General features: G+C 45.6%; 1 protein-coding gene across 6 annotated transcripts in view; it reads right to left on the bottom strand.

Moving 5' to 3' along the window:
- Window positions 1-4,983: 4,983 nt before the first annotated feature.
- ESRRB (estrogen related receptor beta) overlaps window positions 4,984-18,432 on the bottom strand; it is a 167,856-nt gene continuing 154,407 nt past the window's right edge. For all 6 annotated transcript variants that reach the window (XM_084632618.1, XM_084632619.1, XM_084632615.1 and 3 more), the window contains one exon: window positions 4,984-9,366. In XM_084632618.1, the coding sequence (XP_084488744.1) occupies window positions 9,122-9,366 (245 nt within the window). In that variant the 3' untranslated portion in view covers window positions 4,984-9,121. The remainder of the gene's footprint in view (window positions 9,367-18,432) is intronic.

The raw sequence follows: 18,432 nt of genomic DNA, 5'->3' as shown, positions 1-18,432 counted from the left end.
TATGGTATTAATTAGTTCTTGTCTGTAAACTGCTTTGAAGATACACACTAACTGCATACAATACTGTGCATGAAAGAATGACTAAAGATATCTATCTTCTATACTGTTTAAACTGTAATCTCTTCTTAGGCAGGACCTTGCTTTCATACATGTCCATAAAGTATCTAGCTCAGGCAGAGCAAATCATCGGGACAGCTGCCTTAAAGGGCAAATTAGCTTTGCACCACTCATTTTCCTAACACATACTCAGCGTAGAGGGGCCATGAAGGGAGAAAAGTCCTGCATTCTGGCAATCATCAACATCAAAATGGTCTCTAGGGGCCACTATGGGCCAGGTATTCATATGTGCTCATTTCTCAGCACCCTCTGTTGGGGTCAGATTTTCAAGAGCTCAGCTCCCGTTTAGGCACAAACTGAGTGACGAGATTTTCAAAGGAGCTCAGTACATTGGATGCTGAACTCTTCTGGAAATCTGACCAGAAGGGTCACCGCGGGAGCTGCTGAGTGCCCTCGTGCCAAGCTGGTGTTGTAATCTTTTCTCACATCGGTCCTTACTGTCTGTTGCTCATTCTTGATGCTCGTCTTTGAATTTCCTCCGACTTAGCAACATCTGTCTGATACAGAGCCCTGTGGAGAGCGAATATCCCCTCCCTGCTCTATGAGCTGAACTCTGCATATAAAGGCCAAAATCATACTGAGCCTGATTTCAATCTGGTTACAGGTGATGGAAGTCTCTCCACTGGCTGAAAAGGCCTCAGGAGCAGGCCCATTGTGTTTCATTACAGCTACCATACAGGTAAGGTTGTGTTACCTAGTCTTTCTTAGCCACCCCTAGTTTACTTTTTTTAGGTTTCTCCCGCCCATCCTGGCAATTGGGTTTCAGTTTATTCCCCATAGTTAGTTTTCCAGTTTTTTGGCTGGTGTCAGTTACAGGTCAGTGGCAATGAGAGAAAATTTCCTTGGATGATGAAGCATTTGGATGCGGTATGTGGAATGAGTCATAGCTCTGTCATTTACTGGTACAGGAGAACAAAGTTTAACACTTTCGGTGGTGGTGAGGGGATGCAGAGATCACCAGTGTGTTTGGGGGTGGGAGGACAGAGTTTGGAAGAAGGATAGATTTTGGGGGGGTGCAAAGATAGTTATGGGTGGGGGAGCATCTTGGGGCTATGTGTGAGGGGTTTGGGTTTACTCACACTACTCTTCTGATCAACCCTCTTTCAGCCCCTGCTTTCCATACTAATCTTGTTCAGATCCTGCCCCCTTCCTCCTCTAGCCACCACTGGTGTCTTCTCCTCTTCTCTATGGATTACAGGCCAGAGAGGCCTCCTGGAGTATGTCTACACTGCAGCGCAGAGGTAGACAGACTCGCACAAGTGAGGCTTGAGCTAGGACGCTGAGAATAGCAGTGTGGACGTTGCAGCCCCAGCAGAGACTGGAGCTAGCTGCCAGAGCTCAGACATGGGGTTGGGTAGGCTTGAGAGCCTGAGCTGCTGTCCAAGCTGCAAGGTCCACACTGCTATTTCCAGTGCTAGCTCAGGCCTGTCTACCCATGCTGAGGCTTGCTTCCAGCTGCAGTGTCCAACATACCCTTAGTTACCTGACACCAGGTACCACCGTGGTCATGGGTGGCTTGGAGGGGGAACTACAGCTCTGCCCCACAGTGCTGCTGAGTTCATACCATGCACGATGTAAGATGCACTCAGCCTGGAGTGAATAACACAGAGAGGGGAACTGACTGGCCCTGGGTCCCAGTATTGGTGGTAGAAATAGGCTCAGAACCCAGGTTTGATGACTCCCAATTCTCTGCCTCAGCCAGTGAATCACTCTTCCTCCATCTGCTCAATGTGTGAGATTTTCACATCCTGTGAATGCCAAATGAGGGCAAGTTACACCACTTTACTGCTCCCCTTGATTTTCTGAGCAACTTAGAGCTTGCATCATTCTTCATGTCACTGCTGCATTTAGGCCTACTGTGTATTTTATGATTAGCGAGTCACTGTTTCACTGGAACAGCTTCAAGCTTTTTCATCACTTGCTTATTTTTATGCCCTATGAAAGTGCAGCTCAGGCTGCAGGGACAAAAGTGCAATAATAGAGATGGACCTTTCCCAAGCCAGTGCCAAGTACAATGCATACATCACCATAGATTAAAAGTAGAATTGCTGGCCAAACTTTAAACAGCCAGGTTTATTTACCTGCTCACAAGAGAATTTTGACAGAATTACAGAAATGCAGGCCTGGCAGAAACCTCAAGAGGTCATCAAGTTCAGTCCCCTGCACTCAAGGCAGGACTAAGAATTATCTAGACCATTCCTGACAGGTGTTTGTCCTACCTACTCTTAAAAATCCCCAATGATGGAGATTCCACAACCTCCCTAGGCAATATATTCCAGTGCTTAACCACTTGACAGTTAGGAAGTTTTTCCTAATGTCCAACCTAACCTGCCCTTCCTGCAATTTAAGCCCATTGCTTCTTGTCCTATCCTCCGCGGTTAAGAAGAACCATTTTCCCCCTCCTCCTTGTAACAACCTTTCATGTAGTTGAAAACTGTTATCATGTCCCCTCTCAGTCTTCTCTTGTCCAGACTAAACAAACCCAATTTTTTCAATCTTCCGTCATAGGTCATGTTTTCTAGACCTGTAATTATTTTTGTTGCTCTTCTCTGGGCTTTTTCCAATTTGTCCACATCTTTCCTGAAATGTGGCACCCAGAACTGGACACAATAATCCAGTTGAGGCCTACTCAGCGCAGAGTACAGCAGAAAAATTACTTCTCGTGTGTTGCTTAGAACACTCCTGCTAATACATCCCAGAATGATGTTTGGTTTTTTGTTTTTTTTTTTGCAACAGTGTTACACTGTTGACTCTTATTTAGCTTGTGATCCACTATGACCCCCAGATCCCTTTCCACAGTACTCCTTCCTAGGCAGTCATTTCCCATTTTGTATGTGTGCAACTGATCGTTCCTTCCTAAATGGAGTACTTTGCATTTGTCTTATTGAATTTCATCCTATTTACTTCAGACCATTTCTCCAGTTTGTCCAGATTATTTTGAATTTTAATCCTATCCTCCAAAGCACTTGCAACCCCTCCCAGATTTGTATTGTCCACAAACTTTATAAGTGTAGTCTCTATGCCATTATCTAAAACATTGATGAAAATATTGAACAGAACTGGACCCAGAACTGATCACTGCGGGACCCCACTCGTTATGCCCTTCTAGCATGACTGTGAACCACTGATAACTGCTCTCTGGGAATGATTTTTCAGCCAGTTATGCACCCACCTTCTAGTAGCTCCATCTAGGTTGTATTTCCCTATTTTGTTTATGAGAAGGTCATGTGAGACAGTATCAAAAGCCTTACTAAAGTCAAGATATACCACATATACCGCTTCCCCCCATCCACAAGGCTTGTTACCTGTGAAAAAAAGCTATCAGGTTGGTTTGACGCAGATTTGTTCTTGACAAATCCATGCTGACTGTTATTTATCACTTTACTTTCTTCTAGGTGTTTGCAAATTGATTGCTTAATTATTTGCTCCATTATCTTTCTGGGTACAGAAGTTAAGATGACTGGTCTGTAATTCCCCGCGTGGTCCTTATTTCCCTTTTTATGGATGGACACTATATTTGCCTTTTTCCAGTCTTCTGGAATGTCTCCTGGCTTCCATGACTTTTCAAAGATAATGGCTCAGATATCTCCTTAGTCAGCTCCTTGAGTATTCTAGGATGCATTTCATCAGGCCCTGGTGATTTGAAGACATCTAACTTGTCTAAGTATGGTAATTTTTGACTTTCCCTATTTTAGACTCTGATCCTACCTCATTTTCACTGGCATTCACTATGTTAGATGTTCAATGGCCACCAATCTTCTTGGTGAAAACCAAAACGAAGAAGTCACCTCTACCATTTCCACATTTTCTGTTGTTGTCTTTCCCCCCCTCCTTGAGTAATGGGCCTACTCTGTCCTTGGTCTTCCTCTTGCTTCTAACGTATTTGTAGAATGTTTTCATGTTTCTTTTTATGTCCCTAGCTAGTCTGATCTCATTTTGTGCCTTGGCTTTTCTAATTTTGTCCCTATATACTTGTGTTATTTGTTTATATTCATCCTTTGTAATTTGACTGAGTTTCCACTTTTTGTAGGACTCTTATTTTAAGTTTTAGATCATTGAAGATCTCCTGGGTAAGCCAGGGTGGTCTCTTGCCATACTTCCTATCTTTCCTACGCAGTGGGATAGTTTGCTCTTATGCCCTTAATAATGTCTCTTTGAAAAACTGCCAACTGTCTTCAACTGTTTTTCCCCTCAGACTTGCTTCCCAGGGGATCTTGCCTACCAACTTCCTGAGTTTGCTAAAGTCTGTCTTCTTGAAATCCATTGTCTTTATTGTGCTGTTCTCCGTCCTACCATTCCTTATAATCATGAATTCTACCATTTCATGATCACTTTCACCCAAGTTGTCTTCCACTTTCAAATTCTCAACCAGTTCCTCCCTATTTGTCAAAATCAAATCCAGAACAGCCTCCCCCCAGTAGCTTTCTCCACTTTCTGAAATAAAAAATTGTCTCCAATACATTCCAAAAACTTGTTGCATAATCTGTGCCCTGCTGTGTTATAGTTAGAAAGCTTTTCCTAATATCTATCCTAAATCTCCCTTGTTGCAGATTAAGCCCATTACTTCTTGACGTACCTTCAGTGGACATGGATAACAATTGACCACAGTCCATGTATAACCCCCTTTAAACATAGTTAAAGACTTGTTATCAGATCCTCCTTCAGGCATCTTTTCTCAAGATTAAACATGCCCAGTTTTATTTTAATCTTTTCTCATAGTTCAGTCTGTTCTAAACCTTTTATCATAGTGCTCTATACAAAGTGAAATGGGTATAGTTTCCCTATAGTGCACTGCAAAATGCCACCTCCCCTCAGCAAAGGGGGAAGGAGCATTTCAGAAACCCAATAAACATCACCTTGGCTGGCTTAGTTTGTACATGTCTGTGTTTTATTTCTTGTTTTGTTTGAAATGCCCTGTACCACAAGAATACAATTTATTTATTTAACAGTTTTTCAGGAGCAGATAATAGTTGAGTAAAATAGATACTGTTTATTGCACTGTCTGACTACAACTCCCTGCATCATTCGTACAGCCTCACTCTCCCTCCGGCTTCCCCATATAGTGCAGCCACAGAAACAGGGTGGACTTTGACCAGGTGTCTGGTTGCAGCTTGTGGATACACAGTGGAAGCTCTTTCTCAGCTCAACCAGTTACATTTTAGGGTCTTTCTCAGTGACTTTTCCTTTAATCGTTTCCTACATATTTTCTGGTGCAGCATGATTTTATAATATGTTTGTAATAGTTCAAAAATTGATGCAGTCAGGTTAATGAGAGAGAATAATGCCCCCTGTTTGGCATGAACTATACTGCCAGGCTGTGATTCAGTGTTTCTTCCGTAGCGTCATAGTTTCACTGTAAGGTAATGCCCGTGTTTGCCCAGAAACATAGTTCCATGCAGCGTTTCACCATTTATCTGAATTGATCCCTGTGCAATTTGTTTTGCTCTAGAGGCCAGAGACCTCTGTTTCCCAAGAGGAATGTGACTGTCTAAGAGGCGCTGTCCCCTCTTGAGTAGGACTACCTTTTGTAGCAGCTGCCTGCTATTTAGTTTATCTGCCTATGCAAAGCTTTGCTGTGTGTGGTACATAGTGAGTGGGAGCTGTGTGATGCAGCTCCCATTAGTGTGAATGAATGGTGGACTCGGCTTCATGCTTATGCACACTTGTTGAGGCACTTACCTCTGTGTCTTGTTTTAAACTAATCTCAGGTGTTTAGTAACCACATGCATCCCAAGTTTGCATTCCAGCATCTCCTACACCATGTGAAGTTACAGTAGTACAGGACTGGATCAATGACTCTTACACAAGGCATGAATTCCCTACAGGGTTTCTAGGGAATCTGTCCTAGAACCTCTTTCCTATTTAAAGGCTAGATTGTTACATCGCTGACCATGTGTGGGAGATGTTGCTGAGCATACACTAGCCTAAGCAGTAACTGCAGCCCCCCAGGCTCTCTAAGTGTGAGAGGCCTGGAGTGTGACACACCCATAAACCCAAATGCCATTGTCTTGCTCGCCTGGGCATCCATCCCCATAGTTTTAAGTACTGCTATCATATTGGCTGGTTAGAGTAAGCCTGGATGTAGGTTTCCTATGACTACCTCACGTGCTAAAGAGCTGTGGCCTTGTTTCCTAGTTAAAGAAGGTGGGGCGGCTGTTGGGGTTTGTTCCCAGCATGTGTTCCCTTTGCATTTCCAGGGGAGAGATCACAGCCCTTGCTTAGAGGCAAAGCGATTCATTAACACACTGATTGGTTTTTCCAGCCCACTGAGATACTTATATGGCTTGGTCCAGGGTCTGTCATCTTAGAGTGTGAGGGGACGTGATGGGCACAAGGATTATGCAGATAAAATGGAGAAAGAGTCCTGCAGCTCTTCTGAGGGCAGCATGTATCCATCCAGCCTGCTTTAGGCTCTGCTTATCTCCAATGGTAGCACATTAGGGGTGAAGGGTGAGGCGATAACCGCAGAAAGCACTTCAGAAGTTTTACACTCCCCTCTCACTACACAAATTACACCACTAAACTATTCAGGCTGAACTAGCCAGCAGCCTTGGGGAGATGGGACCTCGATTCAGCAGCTCCCTCCTTCCTCTCTTCTCCCTCCTTTGGGGCTCAACTTTCCCTTAGTGACTCAAAAATGGTCCCACCAGTAGCACTGTAGGACAAGCCCTTTTGCAACAAAGAGAAGGCTTTCTTCCAGGGACCTGTGGCTGAGGCCACTGATGTTAACCGCTTCTGAGGGCTTCTACAGCCAGGTCTGTACCAGGGTGCTGTGCACAGAAAAGAGGCATGGCCAGGCTCGCTCAGAACACAGATCAGTGCAGCTGCCTGCAGAGCTCCAGGTGGAAGTGACATTAACAGGACGTGAATCCAGGGTGTTGGCCACAGTGCTGGGTAGAGCCCATCCCAGCTTGTGAGTAAAATTACCTGATGCTACACAGCCAGAACCAGCTGCCAAAATGCAGCATGTACTCAGAGCTGGCTACACGCCAACCATACGTGTTTCCCAGCTCAGGTCACGGAGCATTACATGGATGTTTTATACAACCGAAGTCTGTTTCGAGAGCAGCTGGTGATCAGCACCGGAGTCTGTTCCGAGCACAAGGCTGCTGTCCATTCTTGGCCTTGAGGAAGTGGATGCACATCTCCCAAGTGGCTGCTGGCTCTGCCACCTAAGCCTTGTATTGGGTGGTTCTGTCTGTTCTCTAACGTGGTTGATCCAGAAAGGGAGTGAGTGTAGCAGTGGCAAATGTAGTTTGAATGACAGTCCTGGACAATGATGCCTGCTGCTCTCATGGAGATCAAGCTCCACGATACTGTGTGCTAATGTGCCTCAGCCTTGCCTCAGAGGTGCTACGTCTAGGGGATGACCTGCTCAGTCAGTTCATGGCCTTTCTCCTCAGACTGCCAGCAAGGGCTCACTGAGTGCCAGTCGTGCTGGTAGGTTTAGGATGCATAAATTAAGCAAGACTCTTCGCCCTCCCTCCCCAAATCTGGTGCCAGAAGATAATTTTGAGCCATCACTGTGTCAGGCTGGCTTTGAACAAGTGCCCTAGAAAAGGTAGTCACTGAAACTCCTTCCCCAATTTCTTCAGCCACTGAAGTTCCCCTCTGACGGCTGGAGTTGTGGTAGTTCCCACCTCAAAAGGCATTCTAGAAACCTGGTTAAAGGTGGGGAGTAGGACAGGCACAAACCCTTCCCCATGAAAGTTTCCTGAAAAGAAATATTTTCTTTTGGAGCCAGCCCCATGAGGCTTCACGAGGCCACAGAACATTCTGAGATGGGCTGTTGATTATTTTTGGGGTGGAAGGGAGGCAAGGGACATGGCCAATTGTATGTGGGAGTCAGGGATTAAATGACTCCATTTAAATGTGTTTTCAGTTGGCATCAACTAGCAGCTTCCTAGGCCTGCGGTACATAGTTTTCTCCAAAGGACAGTTCCCTTTGTTCCCAACTAGTGGGTGGAGTAAAGTCCCAGCATCTCTGGGGGCAAACATCCATTCTCTCAAAAATGGATGGGTAATCCTTGGGTAGGAGAGGGGGGTATTTACATTTGGGCCCCATTATTGCAGACAGGTATTTGTGTCACATGAGTGGGGGAAGGACTATTTACTGAGTTGACGCACTGCATGGTGGAAATGGGGGGATTTTAATTAGCACCATGGGTGAGGTTGCAGAGACTATCATGTGAATCCAGCACCGGAGCAAAATGTCAGGCTCCTCCCCGTGAGGGGGGGGGGGATCTCGCATTCTCAGAAACATGTAGCCTCCCACTTGCCAAGCCTGGGGGAATGTGGGATTGCCCCAGGCGTGGAATAGCCAGGCGTGATGACACACTGTACAAGATCGCCAAATATCTTCCATGGGCAGGAACATCTTTCCCCATTGGAAGTGGGGCCTCTATGTACATGTGTTCTATGTGGCTAGAGGCGTGCAGGAGGCAACCGTTTTCGAGTGAAGAGGTCCCATGAGGCTCTTCTCTAAACAAGCACCTGCCCCATGGGCCTGCAAGCTGGCACGAGATGACAAACAGCAGGAGCTGCCCTCTCTGCCTCCTCCCTCACAACACCAGGAGATGAAGTCTATTGCCTCTTTTCTTCCTCATGTCCTGCTTCAACCCACCACATCACCCCTCCAGAGTTGGTGGAGGGAGCTGGGGAACAGGCTGGCCCGGATAGGGCAGAGAGCGTAACTGCTCAGGGGCCCACATTCCCTTCAGCCCCTTCTGCAAGTGCAAGAGCGCGTGCACGCTCTGGTACTTCCTACAGAGAAAATAAACACAGAGAAACAGGTGACTGATTAAAAGAGTTTCCCCCTCTGTACATGAGATTCTGCAGACAGGCAGGCAGGCAGGCAAGCAGGCCGACAACTGGACATTAAATAATTCTTCCATAATAAATGATTGGAGATAAAAGCCGGCCCCTGCTGCTGTTTGGATTGCTTTGTGTCTGCGTCTTTGTTTCTAGTTTGTTCCCCGGCCTCAGCGGGCTGGCACCAGGGCTGTCAGACCTTGGCCTCTAGCATTTCTAGGAAGAGTTTGTGCATGGGGACCTTGCCCTGCAGTTTGATGCTGTAGAAGTGCTGCACGGCTTTGGCGGCCGTCTGCCGCAGGAGGGGCAAGGTCAGCAGCAGCTTGCCCGCCCGCCGCGGCTCCTCGTGGCGCTGACTCAGCTCGTAGTCCTGCAGGGCTTCATGGAGAAGGTCCTGGAGTTTCTGCACCGCCTCCATGTCCTCTATGTGCATGGAATCTGTGAGGGGGCAGACAGATAGCAAAGAGCAACGGTCAAAAAACAGAACTGCATTTTTAATTTGAATCTAAGGCTTTGTCAATGCTGCGGCTTCTGGAAAGTAGCTCCTGGGTAGGAAGCATCAGGGCCCCTGTGAGAAGAGCTAGCAGGGCTGCTGCTGGAAGTGGTGGGTGCGCCCCCCAGTGTGGCTCCCTGTGCCAGGCTTTGCAGCACTCTAGCAGTGGCTGCTCAGGGGCCAGTAGGGCTGCAAAGGGTGGCTGGTGAATTGCATTATAACCAAACCACTTCTACAGGTGGGCTAGAGAGCTGTGCAAGAACGAAACTAGCTTGAAGTTAGGATGGGTACTTGGCTACTCCTGTGCCTACCAGCCCTCTATGTTCCCGAGGGGGAGTGGCATGAACAGTGAGGGGCTGCTGCTGTGCCATCAATCAGGAGTGATCGCAGTAGGTATAATTAACACTTCCATAGAGCTTCATCAGTATGAACTAATTGCTGTGCAGCTGCTCGGGATGGCAGAGAGACGGAAACACTTCCTGGAGTACTGGCAGGGCCATACCCAGCTCAGGACATGGTGGAGCAGAGGGTCACAGAGCGGCATCAGTGTGGCTTTTAACCAGCAAAACTATCCTTTCTCCACAGCTGCTTTGTGGCTCCCCCCTTTTGCTGAGCAGTGTGACTGGAGTGGCTGCACAGTCTATCTGAGGCACATGGGCAGCTGCTAACAACAAGCTTTTGCCCTTGAGGTGAGTGCTTACAATCGTATTTTGCCAGTCTGTGTGCTTTACAGATAAGCCTCAAACCCCAGCTGAGAGGGAGGTGTGTTACAGATGGGGAAACTGAGGCACGGAGCTGCTAAGTGACTTGTCCAAAGATACAACGAGTCAGCTTCAAATGAGAACACCAGATCTGATCCTTATCACTAGCTCTATGCCCCAGCTCACGCTCCCTGTGTTCATTCCCTTAGGGGCAGTGGGATCGGGTGGAAGCATGTACCTTACTGCGCTTTATATACCAGGTACTCTTGGAGTGGGGTTGCTGTTGTGTGATAGGTGAATCAGAGTAACAGCGCTGCTTCTCCTTACCAGCTGATTTCTATAGGCCGAAGAATCCTGCAGCAATGTATTTCCCATTTCCTCCCCTCTGTTTCTTTTATAAAGACCCAGCTGCACCCCAAACCCGCTCTGCCTATTGCCCTTCTCTATGCTGAGAAGAGCTCCAAATCTGCAGCGGCCTGCAAAAACTAAAATAACAGTGCAGGATTAATTTCCCAGCAATCCATCAGCGAGTGAGCGTTGATTGCATTGATAAACTGTTAATTACAAAATCAATGGCTATGAATTTTTACAGCTGCCAGAGCACCAAGGAGGAGGGAGGCTGCCAGGCTGTGGCCCACAGGGGCATACGGCATGGTAATCTAAGGACTCCCTCCTAACGTGTGCATTCAGCAAGAGCCATGCCTGCACTTCTGCAGAGCTCCGTGAATGGGGGGACAGAGTGAACGTGTGATAATGGACAGCCAGTCTGTTGAAGTTGCTGCAGACAGGGCCTATTGCCTCCCCCAACAACAAAAGTTTAGTTTAAGCTGGCACCCTGGCGCCCCATAGGAGCAGGGGTCTCCATGTTCTACCCTCACAGAATTTGTGGCACAGTTCACCCCTTGCTGCAGAACTGTGCTCAAATCACCTCAGCACTATGTCTTCAGGCAGGGCAGCTGCAGGGAATAAAGGGATAAGGTTACGGACAGGATGAGATCCCCCAAACTAACTAGGGCTCAACTGCGGGGAGCCCCTCAGCACTAGAATTCCTCTGAATGCTTAGGCTCTGGGTGGTAATGGCTGACACTGTGGCACACACAGCACAGAATAACAGGGCAACAGGCGATTCAGAACCTGCTCCCTGCCGGGATGTTTCGAATGAAGTATTTGGGAAATGGTGGTCTTCACTGCTCTTTATTTGTTGTTGTTCTCCAAATAAAACCACACTCCTTCTTCTCTCCAGTAGTCCCACACAGCAGCTCCTTGAAGCTTTACACACAAAAAGGGTCAGTGATCTGCCAGGGCTCCAGCAATGGAAGCTGTCTCCCAGCAATCTCCTGTCTGTGCTCAGCTGAATCGCTCAGCTTCTTCACATAGACTTTCAGGCCAGAAGGGACCATTGTGGTCATCTAGTCTGACCTCCTGCACATTGAGGGCCCCAGAACTTCACACACATAGGGGTGTCAACCCTCCAGGATTCTCCTTGAGTATCCAGGAATTAAAGATTAATGTGCTGAAACCTCCAGGACTATGTACAACCAAAACTGGCACTCCTATACACACACACACCCCTCTTTTAATAGACCCATAACCTCTGGCTGAATTATTGAAGTCCTCAAATCATAATTTAAAGAGACTCCACGATTTACTTGAGTTTAAACCAGCAACTGACCCATGCCCATGCTGCAGAGGAAGGTGAAAAAACCCCAGGATCTCTTCCAATCTGACCTGGGGATAATGAGTATGTGGGCAAGACCCACCAAGCAGACACCTGGAAAAGAATTTCTCTGTAGTAACTCAGAGCCCTCCCCAGCTAGTGCCCCATCTCTGGCCACTGTGGATTCTTGCTAGTAGCAGTTGCAGATGGGCCACATGCCATTGTAGGCAATTTCATCATACCAGCCCTTCCGCATTGATCAGGTTCAGTCTTGAAGCTAGTTATGTTTTTGCTCCCACTGCTCCACTTGGAAGGCTATTCCAGAACTTCACTCCTTTGATCATTAGAAACCTTCGTCTAATTTCAAGCCTAAACTTGTTGAGGACCAGTTTATATCCATTTGTTCTTGCGTCAACAATGGTGCTTAACATAAATAACTCCTCTCCATTATTTATAGAGAGCAATCATATTTCCCCTCAGCCTTTGTTTTGTTAGGCTAAACAAGCCAAGCTCCTTGAGTTGCCTCTTGTAGAGTAGGTTTTCCATTACTCTGATCATCCTAGTAGCCCTTCTCTGCACCTGTTCCAGTTTGAATTCATCTTTATTAAACATGGGAGACTAGCACTGCACATAGTATTCCAGATGAGGTCTCACCAGTGCCTTATGTAATGGCAATAACACTTCCCTCTCTCTGCTGGAAATACCTCACCTGATGCATTCTAGGATTGCATTAGCCTTTTTCACGGCTGCATCACATTGGTGGCTCACAGTCATCCTGTGGTCAGCCAATGCACCTAGGATTTCTCCTGCTCTGTTGCTTCCAACTGATGTGTCTCCAGCTTACAGCAAAAATTCTTATTAGTCCCTACATGCATGACATTGCATTTTGCACTATTACATTTTATCCCATTGCTATTACTCCAGTTTTCAACATCCTCTAGATCTTCTTGTATGCTATTCTGATCCTCCTCCGTATTAGCAATACCTCCCAACTTTGTGATAGCCACAGATTTGATTAGCACACTCCCACTTTTTGTGCCAAGATCATTAATGAAAATGTTAAATAAGATTGATCCCAACACCGATCCCTGAGGAACTCCACTAGTAACCTCCCTCCAGGCTGACAGTTCACTTTTCAGTATCACCCATTGTAGTCTCCCTTTTAACCAGTTCTTTAGCCACCTTTCAATTCGCTCATTAATCCCCATCTTTTCCAATTTAACTAATAATTTCCCATGTGGAACTATATCAAATGCCTTACTGGAATCCAGGTAGATTAAATCTACTGCATTTCCTTTTACTAAAAATTCAGTTATCTGCTCAGAGGAGGAGATCAGGTTAATCTGGCATGACCTAACTTTTGTAAAACCATGTTGTATTTTAGCCTAATTACTGTTTATCTCTATATCCTTAATTATTTTCTCTTTCAAAATTTGTTCCAAGACCTTGCCTATAATTGAGGTCAAACTAACAGGCCTGTAGTTTCCCAGATCACTTTTTTCCTCTTTCTTAAAAATAGGTACTGTATTAGCAATTCTCCAGGTAAAGGGTATGACCATCCCCCCAGTTTACAGATTCATTAAAAATCCTTGCTAGTGGGCTTGTAATTTCATGTGGCAGTTCCTTTAGTATTCTTCTTCTGTGGAGATTATCTGGGTCCCCTCATTTGGTCCCATTAAGCTGTTTGAGTTTGACTTCCACCTCGGATGTGGTAATTTCTACTTCCATATCCTCACTCCCATTAGCCACTATTCCCAAAGCTCTTTATTAGCCTTATTAAAAACAGAGGGCCATGCCTAGATTATCTTTCATCTCCTCCCTATCCTCAGTGCTCAGCAACCCCACTTCTTCTTTCCTTATTTTCTTTTTGTTTATATAGCTATATAACCTTTTACTATTGGCTTTAGTTTCCTTTGCGATCATAGAGTCTTAGAAAATCAGGGTTGGAAGGGACCTCAGGAGGTCATCTAGTCCAACCCCCTGCTCAAAGCAGGACCAACACCAACTAAATCATCCTAGCCAGGGCTTTCTTTGTCAAGCCTGACCTTAAAAACCTCAAAGGAAGGAGATTCCACCACCTCCCTAGGTAACGCATTCAGTGCTTTACCACCCTCCTGTGAAAAAGTTTTTCCTAATATCCGACCTAAACCTCCCCCACTACAACTTGAGACCCTTACTCCTTGTTCTGTCATCTGCTACCACTGAGAACAGTCTAGATCCATCCTCTTTGGAAGCCCCTTTCAGGTAGTTGAAAGCAGCAATCAAATTCCCCCTTAGTCTACTCTTCTGCAGACTAAACAATCCCAGTTCCCTCAGCCTCTCCTCATAAATCATGTGTTCCAGTCCCCTAATCATTTTTGTTGCCCTCTGCTGGACGCTTTCCAATATTTCCACTTCCTTCTTGTAGTGTGGGGCCCAAAACTGGACACAGTACTCCAGATGAGGCCTCATCAATGTTGAATAGAGGGGGATGATCATGTCCCTTGATCTGCTGGCAATGCCCCTTCTTATACAGCCCAAAATGCCGTTAGCCTTCTTGGCAACAAGGGCACACTGTTGACTCATATCCAGCTTCTTTGTCCACTGTAACCCCTAGGTCCTTTTCTGCAGAACTGCTACCTAGCCATTCGGTCCCTAGTCTGTAGCGATGCATGGGATTCTTCCGTCCTAAGTGCAGGACTCTGCACTTGTCCTTGTTGAACCTCATCAGATTTCTTTTGGCCCAATCCTCTAATTTGTCTAGGTCCCTCTGTATCCTATCCCTACCCTCCAGCATATCTACCACTCCTCCCAGTTTAGTGTCATCTGCAAACTTGCTGAGGGTGCAGTTCACGCCATCCTCCAGAACGTTAATGAAGATATTGAACAAGACCAGCCCCAGGACTGACCCTTGGGGCACTTCGCTTGATACCGGCTGCCAACTAGACATGGAGCCATTGATCACTACCTGTTGAGTCTGGCTATCTAGCCAGCTTTCTATCCACCTTATAGTCCATTCATCCAGCCCATACTTCTTTAACTTCCCTCAAGAATACTGTGGGAGACCGTATCAAAAGCTTTGCTAAAGTCAAGGAACAACACATCCACTACTTTCCCCTCATCTACAGGTGTCCAACTCTATTTGGCTTTTGGCAGTTGTCACTTTTTCCCTAAACTTTCTGTCCTCAAGGAGGTAGCTTTCCTTGCTGATCTGTCCCATCTTCCATTCCTTGTAGGCTTTCGGCTTTCTCTTAATAACCTCTTGGAGGTGCTTGCTCATCCAGTTTGGTTGAATTTCCTCCCACCCTGTGCTTGGGATGCAGGTTTCAGATAGCTTCTGCAACTTGGCAAAGTAATTCCAAGCCCCCTGTACATTCATATCCTTGAGTTCTTCAGTCCAGTCCACTTCCCTAACTAATTCCCTTAAGTTTGCCCTTTTGAAATCAAAGTCCCTAGTTGCAGACTTATTTTTGTTTATCCTTCCACTTAGTTTAAACTGAATTAGCTCATGATTAGTAGAGTTGGGGACTGGCTCAGAGGTACATCTGTAGGTGCAGGTGTTGGCCATTTGCATGAAGGCATTTATGTGTGTCCCTGCATTTGTGCAAGTGTGCCCCTCGAGATGGAAATTGAGTCCATAGTGACATTACAAGGACATTAAGGTTAAGTCAAGTTCTAAAAAGTTAGAAAATGCCAGCCTAAGGTCAACTGTGCAACCTTAATTCATACTCCTGTGTGTATAGATTGTGATGCAGTTTTTAGTTACATGATCACATCCTATTTTTTCCACAGGAAAAAAACAGAGGCATGCAGGGAGATCTCACACACTGTAACTCACCCCACAGACTGTCTGCTCCAGCATCCTGAGCTGGGCATTGCCCTGCTTATGCCCCAGGCATGAGCATGGTCAAGAGAGAGAGAGCAACACTGAGTACTGAAGCGCCTATTGCAAAAAACCCTGATGGCAGCATCGAGCTCATATGTCCCCACTTAGAGTATAGCCCACAAAACAACCTCCTGTGGTACTCCTTAGCACTTCAGCCCAACTGGGTGGGTGTTAGGGCCTGTAGCTTCCTTCACATCACTGCTCTGGTTTCTGCTCCCAGTGTAATGCAGGGACCTTCCTTTTAGGTTAGAGGCTATTTCTTCATAAAGAGTTTAGTAGATTGCCAAAAAGCCACAATCAAGAAAGAGGTCCACTGTGGCTAAAAGCCCATCCTGGTACAGTGCAAAGTGAAGGCAGCAATTAGAAATATAAAAGCAACTCATAACAAATGGAAAAAGAGGGAAATAGATGGCAATCGATATAAATTAGAAGTGATGAAGTGCAGAAAATTGATAAGGGAAACTAAGGACATCAGGGAAAAATCTATGGCTGTCAGGCTAAGGACAATAATGAAGGTTTATTTAAAAAGTATATTAGGGAACAAAAAATCTAGCAACAGTACTCCATTACTATGTGGAAATTGTGCACTTGTTAATAATGATGCAGAAAAGGCAGAAGTATTCAATAAATATTTCTGTTCTGTATTTGGAAAGAAGCAGAATGATGTAATCTCATTATCTGAGGATGAAGAACTACTTTTCAGTCCCTGAGTAACTGAGGACAACGTTAGACAACATCTAGGCATGAACATTTTTAAAATTTAAAATTTAAATAAGAAGGCCCAGATAACTTGTACCCAACAATCCTAAAATATTTGGCTCAGGAGCTTTCTGGCTCACTGATAATTTTTTAATAAATCTTGTAATACCAGGGAAAGTCCAGAAGACTGGAAGAATGCTAATATGCCAATATTCAAAAAGACCAAGTGTGATGACTCGGAATTACAGGCGAGTTATCCTGCGTTCAATCCCAAGAAAAATAATGGAAAAGCTGATTCAGGATTCCATTAATAAAGAATAGGAATATAACATTTGACAGTCAGCATTATTTTATGGAAAATAAGGCATGTCAGACAAACCTGATTTTGTTCTTTGGTGAAATTGCAAGTTTGGCTGATAAAGGTAACTGCATAGAAAAAATAGACGTAGACTTTTGTAAGGTGTTTGACTTAGTAGTACACAACACTGATTAAAAAATTAGCACTGTAGGATAGCAATAAAGCATGTTAACTGGCTAACTGACAGATCTCAAAAAGTAGTTGTCAATGGGGAATCATCTTCAAATGGGGTTCTGCAGGGATTGGAACTAGGCCTGATGCTGTTCAACATTTTCATCAATGATCTGGCAGTAAATATAAAAACACTGCTGATACAACTTGTGGGTGATACAGATTGTCAGAGTGGTAACTAATGATGAGGACCGTGTGGTCATACAGAGCAACCATTGAAACAAAATGCCTTTTAATACAGCCAAATGTCAAGTTATCCATGTAGGGACAAAGAATGCAGGCAATACTGCTAGAATGGGGGATTGTATCCTGGAGAGCAGTGATTCTGAAAATAATTTAGAGGGTCATAAGCAGTTCAACGTGAGCTGCCACTCCAAAGCTATGGCAAAAAGGGCCAATGTGGTCTTATAAACAGGAGTAGTGAGTAGGGGGAGGACTTTACCTCTGTTACAGCACTGGGGAAACCAACTGGAATAATGCATACAGTTCTGGTGTCCACATTTTAAAAAGAAGGTTGAGAAATTGAAGAGGATGTAGAAAAGAGCCACAAAATTATTCAAGGACTGAAAAAAATGCCTTACAGTGAGAGATTAAACAGCTTGATTGGTTTAGCTTACCAAAATAAGTTTGAGAGATGACTTGATTAAGCTGTATGAGTACCTTCCCGGGGAGAAAATACCAGGCACTAAAGGGCTCTTTAATCTAGTTGAGAAAGGCATAACATGAACCAATAGCTGGAAGCTGAAGCCAGACAAATTCATGTGAGAAAGTAAGGCCAAACTGTTAACAGTGAGGGTGATTAACCATGGAACCAGCTACACAGTGAAGTGGTGGATTCTCCAGTTCTTGATATCTTCAAGACTGGATGCCTTTCTGGAAGCTATGTTTTAGACTATTACAAACACAGCTCATTGAGCTCAAGGCAGAATAACTGGGTAAAGTTAAATGGCCTGTGTTATAGACCAGGGGTTCTCAACCTTTTTCCTTTCTGAGGCTCCTCCCAACAGGCTACAAAAACCCCACAACCCAGCTGTGCCACAACATATTTTTTCTGCATATAAAAGCCAGGGCCGGCATTAGGGGGTAACAAGCAGGGCAACTGCCTGGATCCCCACACTCCAGGGGTCCCCGCAAAGCCCTGCAAAGCTAAGTTGCTCAGGCTTAGGCTTTGGCTTGAGCCCCAGGTGGCAGGCCTCGGGGCATCAGCCCCATGCAGTGGGGCTTTGGGTTTCTGCCCTAGGCCCCAGAAAATCTAATGCTGGCCCTGCTTGATGGGCCCCCTGAAACCTGCTCGTGGCCCCACAGGGGACCTCAGAGCTCTGGTTGAGAACCACTGGACTAGATGATCCAATGGCTCCATCTGGCCTTAAGCTCTATGAATCTCTGAAAGCTTAGGCATGCAGGTCTCATCATGCAGTAGCTTTAGCTCTGATGACTTTCACTGTTCCCTGGTGGACAGATGTGCGAGTAGCAACCTTTTCAGCTGCATGGGCAGTATTAACATAGCACACACTATCTGTTGTGATTTGGGGCAAGCTTTCTCTGCCCTAATCCCAACCA

This window comes from Lepidochelys olivacea (genome assembly GCF_965140295.1).
Source record: "Lepidochelys olivacea isolate rLepOli2 genome assembly, chromosome: 6".
NCBI lineage: Eukaryota > Metazoa > Chordata > Testudines > Cheloniidae > Lepidochelys > Lepidochelys olivacea.
The sequence above is the reverse complement of the archived record's forward strand: the minus strand, read 5'-3'. Positions and strand labels throughout refer to the sequence as shown.